The 16,220-nt window shown below is 46.9% G+C and overlaps 1 protein-coding gene across 1 annotated transcript; it reads right to left on the reverse strand.

The window, feature by feature from the left end:
- Nucleotides 1-7,819: 7,819 nt before the first annotated feature.
- Nucleotides 7,820-12,925, reverse strand: LOC148119380 (glutathione S-transferase Mu 4-like). The gene is made up of 8 exons (XM_087897639.1): nucleotides 12,678-12,925; nucleotides 12,397-12,472; nucleotides 11,933-11,997; nucleotides 11,552-11,633; nucleotides 11,354-11,454; nucleotides 9,908-10,003; nucleotides 9,717-9,827; nucleotides 7,820-8,224 (listed from the first exon to the last, which is right to left on the reverse strand). The coding sequence occupies exons 1-8, from the start codon at nucleotides 12,711-12,713 to the stop codon at nucleotides 8,135-8,137; spliced, it is 657 nt and encodes a 218-aa protein (XP_087753765.1). The 5' UTR covers nucleotides 12,714-12,925; the 3' UTR covers nucleotides 7,820-8,134.
- Nucleotides 12,926-16,220: the final 3,295 nt, after the last annotated feature.

Raw genomic sequence — 16,220 nt, forward strand, 5'->3', positions numbered from 1 at the left:
AATATGAAATGTCCTTTTGTCTCTTTTGATTGATTTTAGTTTGAAGTCTATTTTGTTAGATATTAAGATAGCTACACCAGGTTGTTTCTTAGGTCCATTTGATTGGAAAATTTTTTCCCAACTTTTTACTCTGAGGCGATGTCTGTCTTTGAGGTTGAGGTGTGTTTCTTGTATCCAGCAGAAGGATGGATTCTGTTTTGCTATCCAATCTGTTATTTTGTGTGTTTTTCCCTTCTTTGGGATTTGTGTGTGAGATCATCAATTGTCTGTGTTTTTGTTGATGTAGCCAACTTCCTTCGGTTGGAGTTTTCCTTCTAGTACTTTGTGTAGGGTTGGGTTTAACGTATTAGTTAAATCTGGTTTTGTCATGGAATATCTGGTTTTGTACTTCTATGGTGATTAAAAATTATGCTGTATAGTAGTCTGGGCTGGCATCTGTGGTCTCTTAATGTCTGCATGATGCTTGACCAGGACCTCTGGCTTTCATTGTCTCCAATGAGAAGTCAGTAATAATTCTGATATGTCTGCCTTTATATGGTTACTTGACCTTTTTCCTTTGCAGTTCTTAATATTCTTTCTTTATTCTATATGTTTAGTGTTTTGATTATTATGTGGCGAGAGGACATTTTTTTAGATCCAGTCTGTTTGATGTTCTATAAGCTTCTTGTATCTTCATAGGTATATATTTCTTTAGATTGGAAAAGTTATCTTCTATGAATTTGCTAAATATATTTTCTTTGCTTTTGAGTTGAACTTCTTCTTCTTCCATACCTATTATTCTTTGGTTTGGTCTTGTTATGGTGTCTCATATTTTCTGGATATTTTGTGTTTTGTGTTAAGCTTTGGTTAGATTCAATGTTTTGACTGATGAGTCTATTTCCTCTGTTGTATCTTCAGTGCTTGAGATTCTCTCTTCCATCTTTTGTATTCTGCTGTTCATGCTTGCGTTTGTGGTTCCTGATCGTTTTCTCCTGATTTCTGTTTCTGTAAGTCCCTTGACCTGTGTTTTCTTTATTGTCTCTATATCAGTTTTCAAGTCTTGAATAGTTTTTTTTCATATGTTTGATTTCTTTTTCATGGTTTTCTATTTATTTATTTATTTACTTACTTATTTTGGTTTTTCAAGACAGGGTTTCTCTGTAGCTTTGAAGCCTGTTCTGGAACTAGCTCTTGGAGACCAGACTGTCTCGAACTCACAGAGATCCACCTGCCTCTGCCTCCCGAGTGCTGGGATTAAAAGCATGCATCACTGTTTCCTTTAAGGCATTTGTTTATGTCTTCCATTTCTTTGTTTGTCTTTTCCTCCATTTCTTTGAGGGAATTTTTCATTGCCTCGTTAAGGGTCTTCTCCTAAAGTTATTTTTTAGGCCATTTTCTTCTGCTTCATCTATATTTGGTTGTTCGAGTCTTGCTGTTGTGGGGTCGCTACTTTTTCCTGGTGTCGTGTTGCTCTTTGTGGTGTTGTGTGTCCTTACCTTTTCTACCCATCTTTTCTTCTGATTGGTGTAGTTGAGGCTGTCTGTGACTCTAGTGATCAATCTTCCAGGTGCCAGCGGATCCAAGGTTCAGATGCTTGCTCCTTGTGGTGCAGTCAGGGCCAAGGTTTCAGTCACCCCATTGGTTAATCCCTGTTCCTTGTGGTTTCTCAGCACTCCCAGGATTTGCTCTGCATTACCAGGGGTCATTTAGGCCTGCTCCCACAGAGATTGCTTGTGCTCTTTCTGCTGAGGTTGCTGCCTTGGGCATTCTCTGGTAGAGGTCCTGGCTCAGGCCTACTCCCTTGGTGGTTCCGGATTCAGGCCCGAACCCGCAGAAGGCCCAACTCACTCCTGGATCCACAGAGGTCCCAGATTCACATATGCACAGACCAATTCCTGAGGCTGATTGCCAATGTCCAGCAATCAGAAACCCCCCCTTTTGTTCTCCTAATTAACATGCCCATTAAAATATACAGCCGCATCCTAGCCCATTCTAACACAGACCTTCCATTTTTCTCTTCTTAAAATTATACCTGCAAGATCATTTGCTGCTGTTTTTCTACCAGAGTCAAAAAGCAGCCACCTTAACATTTTTTCCCTGCTTAATAAAGAATCTCGCTGTGAAAACAGGTGTTTGTGTGTGGTTTGTGCCTAATCTGGGGTCTGGGAGGGAGCCCCCGCTGTGTGGGAGTTCCCCTCTGTCTGAGGATAATGACATTGTGCTGCAGAAGAAATGGAAGCCAGAATCCTTAGAGAGCATCCCAGAGAAGATAATGCTCTGCAAACTCATGGTTTGCAGGGGATGAGGTAAAGGTGAGAGAGGTGAGGCTGACGAGGTTTCCAGGTTTACCAATTTTCAGCGCCTGCATCCTCAGCTTTTTGAAGAGGACCTGTGTAGATTTCCTCACTTATAAGATCTTTGAGCAGCACTGTGTATTTGAGTGCCTGGATACATTCCCAAACGTGAAGGACTTCATGCCCGTTTTGAAACAGTCTCTCACTGACCCTCCTTCATTTTGAATAGTCTTTCCCTTCCCCCTTTCGGCGATGCCTTCCTTGGAATGAAAATGGAGAATTGTAGGCTTTTATAGAAGGCTGGGCCTGTGTTCAAGTCTTACATCTACTAAAAGAAGTTGGTTATTACAGCAATCTATATAGGGGACAGAATTGCCAGTGTCACTGGATAGGTATGGAGGGTGAATGCAGTCTCCAGTGGGGTTGGGTCCTGCAGCAAATCACAGTCACTACATTCTGTTTCTTCTTTTTCCCTTATTTATACAGCGGACATCCCGAGGGCAAGATCCTTTCTCAGCCCCTTCTCATCACACTGATCCAGGCTGCTCACCCAGTGATTATGTGAGCAATCTGTACGCACTGTACAAACTGTCTGCACAGTGCAGAGGGACAGTGTGGGAGGCTGCAATTCCAGGCCTCTTGGGGACAGGCAGCCCAGGAGCTATGATCTATTCCTAGCGTATCTGGGCACTCAACTGGAAAGATGGCACACATCACAGCGTCTCTCTGTAGGGTCTTCATTAACAGGGCTGGCAACAATAGGATCGACACAATGACTATACATTCATCCACTAGGTGTCAAAGTTTAGAACTTCTGCATCAGGAGAATGACCAAGGCCACTCCGTTATCTCCATGCTGCTTCCCCATCCCTATCCTCATTAGGTCAGGGTTTGCTGAGGTACTGGGTGAGCTCTTTGCTCTCTTCCAAAGTACGCTGGCCTGTTCCTGGTGCCTTTGCTCTGCTTGGTCCCTCCTCCATGGTAATACAGGCAAGAGTGAGTAGAAATTTCTTTCTGAGAGAGTGAACTGAGAGAGCCAGGAGGGAAGATCCGAGCTCTCCCTTGTAGGCAGGGGTATAAACTGCTGCCTGTCCTGCTGTGTGAGGAGGAGGGAGGCCCTTAGCCTCTGTCCAGCGGTGTGAGGAGGAGGGAGGCCCTTAGCCTCTGTCCAGCGGTGTGAGGAGGAGGGAGGCCCTTAGCCTCTGTCCAGCGGGTGAGGAGGAGGGAGGCCCTTAGCCTCTGTCCAGTGGTGTGAGGAGGAGGGAGGCCTTTAATCTCTGTGTGTGCTGCTCACACACAGAAAGAGCAGCTGCTTCCTTCCTAGACCAGACTTTGCAAAAACAACCTTTGGAACCCAAATCAGGACTGGGAAAGCCAAGACCTGGAGCCGTATTTGTGGCCACCCTGCTGGCTCTGGCCCTTAGGGACAGCCTGATCCTTTTCCCCAGACCGGTTCCCCTCCTTTCCATTTCCCTTTCCTCCATGTTTTCTCCCCAGGCTTCCCTCAGCCTAGACGTTCATTTCCCTGCTCACTTGGGTTCTCTGTTTCTTCATCATTTTCACCTTCTATTTCTTGTCTATGTCCTGTAATGAGACAGCCCTCTGCTTGGAGGAATTTATCTGACTCCAGAACCCACAGTATGTCCTGAGAAACCAGACCTGCCTGTGTGCTGGCCCTGGTCCTCAGAGTGAGGAACTGAGCCCTGTGTGAGTCCCAGTCAAGCCTGAACCACATTTGTTCTGTGTCTGGCTTCATTGGCCGTGATTCCTAGGACTGACTGTTGGGGTGATTTTCACTTTCTTCTCCACAGGATGGGTTGGGTGATTGGATGCAGGGAATGTGGGCCATTTAAGATCATTGATGTCCCTCATCCATGTCCCTATGCTCCTCCATCTGGATTCTTACAGAAGAGGTTTCTTTCTTTAAATTGTTCTATTTTTGGTGTGACTGGCAGGGCTCATCACGTGATTGATGTGGAATATGAATGGGTCATCTCCAGAAAATTCTGTCCAGTCCATACAACCAGTGGAAGGGCTTAGAGCTCTGGACAGAAACACCTTACCCAGAGGCATCACAGCAGCATGGCCCTGCAATGGTGCTGGAGTCCGAGTCAGAGTTCCCTCAGCTCAGCAGGCTCATTAAGAGGCTGCAGCGGCCTGTGGAAGAGCACGGCTGGGGAGGGGCCGGACTAGGGTGCTGGGCTCCAGTGCCACAGCAGACGGTCAGAAAGCTGTGGGCAGTCTGCATCAAGTCACCCATGAAGGACTTGGGCACATTGCAGGAGCACGTCCTGAGCAGGTTCCTATGCCGGTGGCTGCGTCATAGATCCTGGACTTCGTCAGGCAGTGCCCATGACCTCCCTGGACCAGGCAGCACCTCTGGATGAGAGCCCTGGCGGGTGGTGTCTTCATACACACTGCCTGCTGCAATTAAAAACCAGCAAGCACAGGATTGCAGGAAGAAAGGAGGAATCAAAAGATAAAGGTCGTAAGATAAAAGTTGATAACAGTGAAATGTTGGTGAATCTGGTGGCCAACATTTGTTAAACTGTAACTAAGAGACAAAGGAGAAAGGTGGCAAAGGATGGAATGAGGTCAGCAGTGGCTCTGATAAGGTTAAGCGGGGAGAATAAAGTGACTGCACTGCACTACAGTGACCATGGCCTAGAATAGCGGCTGGCAAACGCTCCCCAGGTGGTGCCAGGACTTAGGCCTTGCAGGCCATGGCCTCTCCAGTGTAGCTCTTAACGCTGCAGTTAGAATGGAGAAGCAACAATAAAGCCTTGTCCATGGAGGTGCAAGTCTTCAATCCTGGTGCTTCAGAGACAGAGGCAGGAGGGTCTTGGTGAGGTTGAGTCAGCATGGTCTACTGCTGTGGGATAATGCTTTGTACTGGAAAGATTTGTCACCAGTATTGGTTTATAATAAGACACTGATTAGCCGGTAGATAGATAGGAAGAATAGATGGGGCAACTAGACTAGGAGAATTCTGGGGAGAGGAAAAGCAGTGACACAGTCCTTACCCAGAAGCAGAGGAAGCAAGATGAGAATGCCTTCCTGAGGAAAGGTACCAAGCCATATGACTAAACATAGATAGGAATTATGGGTTCATTTGACTTGTAAGAGGTATTAGGTACTTGTTGAATTATACAATTAAAATGTTCCAGAGAACAGTTAGGTAAGAGATGATAATAATCCTGGCTAGAAGCTTTTAGGTTATGGAAATCCACATATCTAAGGCATGAAGGTGACTAGACAGAGTGTTCTAAGATTATATTAATCTCACCTGAACAAAGAAGTAAGTATCTATAAAAGTCAAACGAGAGTCTGCAATGAGGCAAACACCTGCCTGCAAACTGAACAACTCGTTTCGCTGCCACCGAGAGGGCTCGCTCTGCTGCGGGAGAACTTGGAGTCTCCTGAAGCTCATTCTAGGTGTGATTTTAAATCCCTTCAGGAGAACATCATGCAGATGAAGAATTGGTGAGTCACAAATCTGACACAAGTTCCAATTATTGCACAAATTCACCAACTGTCCTCACCCATTGGATGTGAGCCACTCTTCAGGGAATACGCTAGAATCTTGCAGGTTAGTCACTGTTCTGTTAACTAATAGTAGTCATGGTTCCACAGGCTAAGTGACTGGATGCCCACTTTGGGGAAATGCCTCTGTAAGGCTTAAGTCATTTTTGGAGATGAGTTTCTGATAGTTTTTTTTTTTAAACAAATCTTTGCTAACTAGCAATACTATCCTTTGGTGCTGATGGGACAATCACTTTGGAGAACCGTGACATCCACCAGCACTGAACAATTTGGTAAAGAGGCAGGGGTAAGTCCTCCTCCTATAGCCATGACTTCCCTAGTCAAAGGCAACAGACTAGGTTTCCTTTTCCAGGCATGCTTTTCGTCTTGTCGAGCAGGCCTTCAGTCCAATGAGAACACTGTTGGTTACCATCAAGGTATGTATGCAACTACTGCACCCTAAGGGTTGCCATAAATGACGGTCGTGTTTTGGTTCACAGGCATCATACCTGAAGGCTACTGGTCATCTCCCTCCTTTGGTAGCTTACATGGGACCTTCTGCCACCATAAAAGGGAATCCTCAGGGAGGATTGGTTTTAATCAGATCCATCTGAGGGCCTCTGGGCCCTGTGTCTGACGTGCGTAGTATCTTCAGCAATAGGAGAGGGCAACCAATGCCAGTGTTATAGCCTGTAATGTTCTGACAGTCTCTTGGACAGCCCTGACCAGCAACTCAAAAAGAGGGTTGCTCATGACTGGTGCGAGTTTGTTCAGCGGCCTTTGGCTCTTGGAGGAGGCACTGTCAGCCCAGAGAAACTTCATTTGAGATCTGAGTGGGAGAAGCCACAGCTAGGAAAGTTTGCAAAAGGGGGTGAAGAAGAACCAGACCGGGTATGGATCCCTACAAACACTATGATATGGAGATCTCAAGACAAAGGGGGTCATCTGGATTGTCCAAGTAGAGCATGTACAAATGACTCCTAGTCAGAAGGACTGGATTCTTCTTATCAGAAACACTCATTTCTGGGGGAGACGTGCTGGGGCACATCTGAAACCAAATTGTACATGCTACAGTTCTATGCCTATCCAAAGAATGCTCATATAAATGGTATGAAAAGACACCTGAAATTATGAAAGCATGAAGAAATTTATTTCCCAGGGGCTCACAGAGAGGTGGGATTAATCAGGTTGGTCCCCATCCCTGGTGACCCAGACAGGAAACTCCAGAGGCATCAGGGACAGAGGGGACAGGATCCTGGTGACACATAGATATTATTGTGACATACTAATGGGGGGGCAGAGAGGATTGCAGCTTACTGCTGGATACTCCCCCCAGCCTGGGTCCTCACCTCTGAAACCTGTATGAAGCCCAAGTAGTGCTAGAGTACAGGCGATCCCAAGTCCCAAAAGGCTCCCTTTGAGCTCCACAGAGCCTCCTGCAGCTGCTTGTTGAGAGGCTCTCAGATGGCCTCAGGAAGTCCAACCCCTGCTTATCCAACCAGAGTCCCTGCAAACTCTGCCAGGTCGAGAGGCAGTCTATGGAGGCAGCAGGAAAAGCTGGCAGTGCAACCCAGGGCCAGGGTGGATCAGGCCTAACAGTGGTACCCAACATAGCCCAGCAGAGACCTCAGACATCAAGCATCTCTAGACTACTAGCACCCTAGGAAGCCCAGGCTGAGCTCTGAGGGAAGAGTTGCAACTCTCATGACATCACAACTGATAGGCAAGACAGTCTGTCAAGTGGGTGCAGACAGCCACACTAGAAGGGCACTTTGCTGAATAAAACTTAAGACCCAGGCTTTAAAGGGCTTGAAAGGGCCGAGACTGGGTGAAAGAAAAGAGGACCCAAGACATTCTGGGGTCAGCAAGGGGACAGAAAGAAGGAAATGCCAGGGCTACAGGAAGTTCAACTGTTGTCAGAGCCCTAAGTCCCTCATTCCCACCTCCTTTTTGGAGGATGAGCTGCTTGTTAGTTCCTGGCCACCTGGCTAGCTTAGACCCAAAATAATCACACGGAAACTGTATTAATTAAATCACTGCTTGGCTCATTAGCTCTACCTTCCTATTGGCTAACTCTTATATTAATTTATCCCATTTCTATTAATCTGTATATTGCTATGTGACAGTGGCTTACTGGCAAAGTTTCGGCATGTCTGACTCTGGCAGAGGCTCCCTGGCATCTCTTTGACTCCGCCCTTTTTTCTCCCAGCATTCACCGTAGCTTTTCCTACCTACCTAAGTTCTGCCTTGCTATAGGTCCAAAGCAGTTTCTTTATTTATTAATGATAATCACAGTACACAGAGGGGACTCCCACATCGCCTCCTGCCCTGTCAAGACCCTACTTGTTCCCCCACGTGGCCCATCTTGAATACAGAGGTCTTGAGATGAAGCGGCTACTCTTCATGTAGGCAGAGATGTTCTTCAGTCCCTGAGAGTTAGAAAAGAAAAAGAAAACCAAGATTTATGTTTGCTCAGGGCCAGAGAGGGCAATCAACTTCCTCTTCCTCATACTGTTAGTAATTTAGCACACATTTGGGATCAGCCTGGCTTCTGTCTCTCCAATGATGTACTCACTCCTGGCATTCCCTTCCTGCCCTCACTAAGAGGCCTTATCACCCCATCTATTCAGACATGCTCCTCTTGCACACATAAACTCCACATTTCCTGAATAGGAATCTGGACAGAAAGGGGCATGGCTGGCAGACAACCCCTATCTTATCCAGTGACTTGGTAAAACTGGGGTCAAAGGTTATAGATTATAGTAGACCAGAAAAGAAAAGCTAGGCTTGCCCTAATCATTCGCTAAGGAGAAAGCCAACTTATGCACCTGGTACTAAGCCTCAACCAATCCTGTCTCCAGTCCTGATAAAGGGGCCAGGCTCAATAACAGTTACATGTGCTACTGGCCCTCTAGCAAGAGAGCAAGCCTCCAGAAATCTCTAGAGTTCAGATGTCCGGAGCTGCCTATGATCAAGAGGCCAAGTTCACATTTAGCCTAAAGCTGCAGCCTTCAACTCTCCCCGGCCTCTTCCTTCTCAGAGTCACCCAGTTCAGACCAAATGATGAGAACTGGCTGAGAAATCACCTCACTTGGTAAGGAATGAGTTCCAGACTGAAAAGCCCATTGGACCTAGGACTCCAACCCCCAAATTCTAATACAGAAGATGGCGTGGATATCAAACAAGTAGTCTCCAGCGAAACAAGGATCCCCAGCACCCAGGTGGTAACACACACACACACACACACACACACACACACACACACACCTCCCTTTCTGTTTTGCCTGATATTATTTGATACACTTGGTCCCCAGGTGGGTCTAAGAACCACCTTTTCCTTTCTTACTGGGCATAACATATGCCTCACACAGAAATCAGGAAACAGAACAATTAGTATGTGGTGAATACTAACAAAAGGTGTATCTCACAAAAGGAACAGCTGGACACTCAATAGGAAAAAAATGAAAGGTGTGAGGGAGGAGAGCCCATGACACATACATCAGGATTAAATTCTCTAATAGGAGCCCCACAAGGTCTCAGCAAAGCATTCTGCAGACCAAGCAAAAGTATCCTTTACATCCTGGCACCTCTCATAACCCAGGCTGCAGTCGCCACCGGCTGCCCTGAGGAGCAGGAAGCCAACAGCAACCCCAGCCCAGTTCTACTGCTGCTGAAATCTTGAGCGGGTAAGGAATCCTCGAGAGTTTCACATTTCCTGATCTGAGCAGTGGGACAGACACCTTCCCCGACCCTGGAGGAACGCTGTACTGATGAACCTGATCAACAGACAGCAGGTGCTGAGCGCAGACTCTGGGAGGAAGCGAGCGCTGAACATGCTGCCTGCTCTTCTCTTCATCTCCAAGCCCAAGAAAACAGTAGGGAAAAGTTGACAGCCAAGAGGAAGGAGGATCAGGGCATCACCTCAAAGCGGGCCACGAAGTCCTTCAGGTTTGGGAATGCGTCCAGGCACTTGGGTTCAAATATACGGTGTATGTCCAGGATATCATAAGCAAGGAAATCCACAAAAGTTATCTGCAAAAGGCCAAGAACTAGGGGGCATGAAATTCTGTGCCCCCGAAAAAAATGACAACCCCCAACTTCTTCTCTTTTACCTTTTCACCGACAAACCATGTCTGCTTCCCCAGGAACTGTGAGAAGAGCTTCATCATCCCTGGGAGCTGCTCCAAGTATTCTCCCTTCAGTTTCTCCTGAAGCAGAAGCAGCTATCACCACAGAGTTCCCTGGCAGAGTGACCAGGTCAGCAGTACCATGCATGGTCCTACACGGCCAGCGGTGGGAAGCCATCTCCACTAAGAGGGAGTCCAGGCTTTGATTTCACATATCAACACTTATTTCCTAGATTGCATCATCACCCTTCAAATGCAACTGAAAAGCCAGAGAAGAAAAAGACTGTCCACAATGGGACATCCTCATTGCTGATGCCTAAACCCATGAGTGCCGGATCACTGGCAGGCACTAGGGCAGGCAACACCAAAAGCAAGAACTGAAAGTACTTGGAGAAGATGGGGGTTCCATATAATAGGTTCCAGAAAAATGAAATATACTTGAGTTTCCCCCATAAACTGAGAGGATTTGAGGCTGAAGGAAAGGAAAGAAAGACCTTCAGGCTCTTTCTGGGTCACCTATAGGAAAACACGCTGCCTCCCGTGGGTGTGAAGGAGGCACTTGGAGAGGCTGGGAAGGATTTCCTGAGTCCTCATCCTGGACTACCTTTTCTGATCCATTGAGTGTACTTGTATTTCATGGACAGCAATGATATGAACTACCTGGTGAGGGCCTAAGCAGAGGGCACAGGTGCAGAAAACTTGGGAAACATGACATCACTATCTAGGGTTTGGTTGTATCCTCCAGCTTGGCCTGAATGATGAGGAAGCCCATTCCCCCCCCCCTTTCTTTCTCTCTCTCTCTCCAAGCCCTGCCCAGAGTCTCTGAATTAAAAAAAAAAGGTGCAAAAAAGCCCAGTTCCATCCACATTTCTGGTGACTATTGCAGCTTCCTCTCCTGTTGCTGCCAGCAGCCCAAATCCCTGTCTAAGCATTCAGCTCTTGACCATTTTTTGGCACAAACCCAGCTAGTGGTGGATACATCATCACCCAGCACCTATAATCTATATAATCTCCTTGCTTTATTTTTGGCACATGACTCCTCTGACCTCAGTCGCTGGACTGGAGAACCCACCCAGGAGTTGCTTTGCTCAAACAAACCTATTCTAGGACTTTTTCAATTCAGCTTGATCTGGCTTACTGTGTTGGCAGGGAAACCTACCTGTGTTGGGGTACAGAAGACCTATTATTGAGGAAGTTATTGTCTGCTCTGGGAAGTCTGGACTAAGACATGTAGAGCCTAAGTAAGCATGTTCATTTGATAGTTCAGTGTTCTGAGGACTGCTGGTGATAACACAGAACACATCCTGGGGGGTAAGTGGCTAAGAAAATCAAAAGGTAAATAAGACCTGTGCCGGTGGGAATCTGAAAGAGCTGACTCCTGACCCTAACACTGCCTGGTCCAGCCCAGCATGGGAGCAGGATGAGACTCACAAAGTCTGGGCTGTAACAGATTCTAGCCAGCTCGTTGGAGACATCCGTAACCTGGTTCACCAAAATGTCCACACGAATCTTTTCTTCCTCTGTCTCTCCACCTGCAGTACACACAGCACAGACTCACCTTAGCATCTCACCCCAGTTCAGTCAAAGAGATTGTCCTCCATGCCCCACCCTGCAGCCAGCCCCACTCACACAGGTTGTGCTTGCGGGCAATGTAGCGCAGGATAGCGTTGCTCTGGGTGATCTTGTGGGGCCCGTCAATTAAGTAGGGCAGCTGGAAAGACAAGCAGGGATGGTCAGATGGGATATGAGGTCCCAGCCTCACTTCCCTGGGTTAGGACAGACATGTGGCCATGTGACCTGGCATTCAGCGTGGTTAGCATGGGAAGTCCTCCACGAATACACTGCACACTGAATGGAAGAGTTGGATCACAGCCCATCACAGACACACTGTGCAGCCACCAGGAACGGGAGGAGGAGAGCAAAACCATTGACTCCAAACTGCCTTGGAGAGGTGAGGAGATGAGGTGGGAATCCCAGACCCTCCTCAAACCTCCCCTTCCCTGCACCTACATTGGGAAAGTCCAGGCCCAGCTTGAACTTCTCACTCAGCCATTGGCTTCTATCATAGTCAGGAGCTGTGGTTGATAAGGTTACATAAAAAGAAATCAGCCTAGTGTCCAATATGCCTATTCCAGGGACCAACCCCCTAAAGCAGGAAATTGCAACCTCACACGCTGAATCTCACAACATAAGGTTCCAGGGATGAAGAGTGCTTGGGGCTATGGGCCTAAATCTCTAAAACTTACAAACGGTTCGGTCAAGTCTTCATGAGGAATGTGATTTAATTTTAACAGCAGTGGGGGGACCTCCAGGGTTCCGTATTGAAAGATCAAGCCCACCCTCTGGAGGTTTCTGGAAGAGGCAGATTCTAAGTCCACATGGAGGAGCCCTGTCATGTAATTAGGTCTGAAACGGGTTGATAAGCACCAATGGACAGGGGTAGGGAAGACGTTTGACCAGAAGAATGTCATTACCGCCACCCATGAGGTATCTCTTCTCCTCATAGCTTGAGTCTGTGTATTCCAGGAGCAGGCGAATAGCATGAGCCAGCTGCAGAGATAGGTCAGGAAATGGGCCCTGGGATTTCCATGTGACCTCACCTCCCGCCAAGTAAGTACACACAGGCGCACATAGCAGCAACCATGTGTGCAGGATTCTGAGCCAGACAAGCAAAGGAATTCCTCTAGGGCCCGCCCCCTCAACGCTTCCCTTGTGCTAGCCCCGCGATTCTTTTCACCGTCAGGTGGGCACTCACCCCACGGATGTCCCAGTAACCCAGTGTCATAGGCATGGTGCTGGTGCTGGTGCCAGGGATTGAGTCCACTCACTTCCGGGATGAGCACCTTTGACTTTACCCTCCTGCTCTATGATAGCTGGGCGGGGCTGGCGCCTGGTGTGGTCCTGCCCCTACAGATTTTGCCCTGCCACACACACCCAGTTCTAGGGTTTACTTATGGATGCAAAGTTAATGAGCTCCACCTTCAAGAGACCAGGAAGCATCTGGGATTTCGCCTGAAGTCCCACCCCCTTCCTCCCGCCCAGTGCGCAGAAGCAGAGCACTGGCTGAGCCGCTGACGTGGCCAGACAGCTCTGGCTGCTTGCCTTGCTGCCCTGGGTGTGTGGCACGGTCAGGCCACAAGGGAGTCCCCAATCCGGGAGTGTTGATTAGGCACCTCATTCCTGTTGTCAAACAAGGCAGACCCCCGCAGGTTGTGCTGAGGACAGTTGTCCAGATGTGATGTTTCTCCGCCTGGCAGAGAGCAGTCTCTGTTCAGAAGTACATGTGAATTCAAAGAGATTATTTCTATCACAAACCTCTGGTCTAAAAAAAAGTGGGAAAATGAAAATTTGAAGGTTCATTCATGGTCAGGATGTCTGCTTATATTACTCAAGGACTTAAAACGAGTCACGTGTCCCTCTGTTTTGTGACCACCCGATTATTCTTACAGACCTAACAGCTCCTGAAAAGTCGGAGGGTGCACAGGACCAGCGCGTGAGGAGCTCAGGGTTAGCTTCTAGCAATTGCAATCAAGAAAGTGATGCCTGAGAAGTCTATCGCTGCTGTTCATAGCAGGGTGTACTGTTCACAACACTGGTTTTTGAATGTGTACAGACTGTGTCTGGAGGGCAGGGGAAGTGGGCTCTCCTTTTGTACAGCAGGGATCACTTAGTCACTTGCATTTTGTTATGGTTTTAAGACTTCTGCAGGGTCATCAAATAATAATTTTAAGCTCCACTGGAATTCTATGGGGCTTCTAAGTATATAGGGTCCATCTTTAACCAAAATGTGCTAAAGTGACAGGTGACTATACCTAAAATTCTTACTAATGTTAAGACTGTACTGTAGAAATGCATTCGATAGCAATATCTCATATTCTAAGAGTCTGAGACTTTTGCTGGGCCTCACAGTCAGTGGTAACAATATACCTTGAAGTCACTTAATCCTACTTAGCTTGTTTGTGAGCTGAGCTATGATCAGGATGTTGTTTGTTTGGTCAGTTTTTTGTTTTTTGTTTGTTGTTTTTGTTTTTAGATAGAGAGAGGGTCTCTCTACATAGTCCTTTTTCTCCTGGAACTCACTCTGTAGACCAGGCTGACCTCAAACTCACAGAATCTGTCTGCCTCTGCCTCCTGAGTGTTGAAGTTAAAGATATGTGCTACCAAACGAAAAAAAAAAGATAAGTGCCCCCATACCTGGCACTATAATCTTAAAGTATGCACTTGTCTTAGCCACTTTTCTACTGTGTGAAATGCACCATGACCAAGGCAATTTATAGAAGAAAGCGTCCTGCATGTTGGTTCACCACATTATTTAAGTGGTTGCTTTCTTTCCTTATCTTTTGCTTCCTACCTATTATCAAAGGTCGAACTGTTTCTCCACATCTCCCACTGTCTCTGACTATTTGATGTTTGTTTTTTGAGGCTTCACTATGTAGCCCTGGCCAGGCTGGAACTCAGTATGTAGTCTAGGGTGCCCTCAAGCTCAGAGATCTACCTTCTGCAAAGTTTTGCTGTATGTATTTTGTTCCAGTCTCACCATGGAAGTCGACCATAATAGAAAAGAAGCCATTATTCCTCCTGCGACTTCTGCCAAATTATCTGTGCTTGCCTCATTTTTGGAGGGTTTCTGGTTACCCTTACATAAGCCTGATTTCTTGGTAGATGATAGTGTAATTATCTAGAACATTCTAAGGACTGGTTGGAATCAGAATAAGTTAGTGTGCAGAAAAAGAGGTGGGCCTCATCTCCCATGGGAGCTAATAGAGCCCAGGGGACACTCTTTAAGAGTGAGTATCTTTGTTGTCATAAGAGTGGGTCACTTTGTGTCTCAATGGACAAAGCTCGGGGATTGGGTTTTTGTTTGGTCTTGTTGCTTCTTAAAAGTTTTTATTTTTGATTATTTAATACCTCTTTGCAAGACAGACATATTGAATGGAATTAAATGGTTCCTGCTAAACAGGTCCAGATAGCCCCGAGTAAAGCAAACAGCTGGGGCAGCCAGAGTAGCCCCAATATAAATTAAAATTGATTGGCCTTGTTGATAGGCTTATAATGATGACCTCAGGAGGAGCATAAAGTATTGTGAGACTGGAGATTGGAATCGATGATGTGAGAGAAAGTAAGTGCCCAGGGGCCTCTTAAAGGGAACTTTCCTTCTGAAGTTATTTAAAAGAAACAGTTGTGAGATTTTTGTTGTCAGGGTCAGGTGAGGGTCAGTAAGTCAGCAGCTGCAGAACTGCGGAGTGACCTGGGAGAAATGCAGGAAAGTGTGACGGTCTCTCTCTCTCTTTTTTTTTTAAAGTTTATTAGTTTATAAAAGTTCCATTTCCGCCCCTCCTCCCAACACCCTCCCACTCCCCCCACTCCCTCTCCTCCTCCCTCTCCATCCCTAAGAACAGTCAGGGTTTCCTGTCCTGTGGGAAGTTCCTCCCCCCTCCCTCCAGGTCCAGGAAGGTGGGTATCCAAACAGACTGGATCCCAAAAATCCAGTATATGCAGAGGAAACAAGTCCCAGTGTCATTGTCAATGGCTTTTCAGAAAGACTCCGGGCCAGCCACATTCGGAGAATCTGGCCACATTCAGAGAATCTGGTTGGATAACATGCTCGTTCAGACCCAGTCCAACTGGCCTTGGTGAACTCTCATTAGATCAGTCCCCTTGTATCAGTGGGTGAACGCACTCCTCATGGTCCTGCCTTTCTTGTTCATGTTCTCCCTCCTTCTGCTCCTCATTTAGACCTTGGGGGCTCAGTCCAGTGCTCCAGTGTGATGGTCTCTTAAGTGACAGGTATAGGGTACATATAGGGTCAGACACAGAGAAGTAAGCTAGGAGAAATAATGCTTTAGACTTTAGAGGGTTTCAGAGTGGAATGAAGACAAGACCTAATAGTTAGGAAAGAACCTTGAATTCATGTTAATCTTTATCAAAGAGGTGAGGGGGAAGAAGCTGTGACTTAGCATCTTTTGAAATGTCCCTGGGAACCTCATTCTAAGATTTCCATGGATGGCTGTGTGGTGGTTTGAAGAAAATGGCCTCCAAAAGGCATGGCTCTATTAGGAGGTGTGGCTTTCTTGGAGTAGGTATGGCCTTGTGGGAGGAAGTGTGTCACAGTGGAGGTGGGCCCTGAGGTCTCATATATGCTCAAGCATGCACAGTGTTTGAGACCACTGTTCCCTGCGAGATGTAGGACTCTCAGCTCCTTCTCCAGCACTGTGTCAGCCCGCATGCAGTCATGTCCCACCATGATGGTAATGGACCCACCTCTGAACTGTGGGTGAGCCAATTAAATGTTTTCCTT

This window comes from Myodes glareolus, chromosome 17, assembly GCF_982192425.1.
Source record: "Myodes glareolus chromosome 17, mMyoGla1.1, whole genome shotgun sequence".
NCBI classification, from domain to species: Eukaryota; Metazoa; Chordata; class Mammalia; order Rodentia; family Cricetidae; genus Myodes; species Myodes glareolus.

Bases quoted from the DNA above. Each gene is read 5' to 3' on its own strand.
- LOC148119380 (XM_087897639.1), bottom strand. From the start codon at position 12,713: ATGCCTATGACACTGGGTTACTGGGACATCCGTGGG. The intron at 11,998-12,396 runs GTAATGACATTC...TATCAACCACAG, and splicing joins GAGATACCTCATGGGTGGCG to CTCCTGACTATGATAGAAGC. The intron at 9,828-9,907 runs GTAAAAGAGAAG...GGCCTTTTGCAG, and splicing joins CATGGTTTGTCGGTGAAAAG to ATAACTTTTGTGGATTTCCT.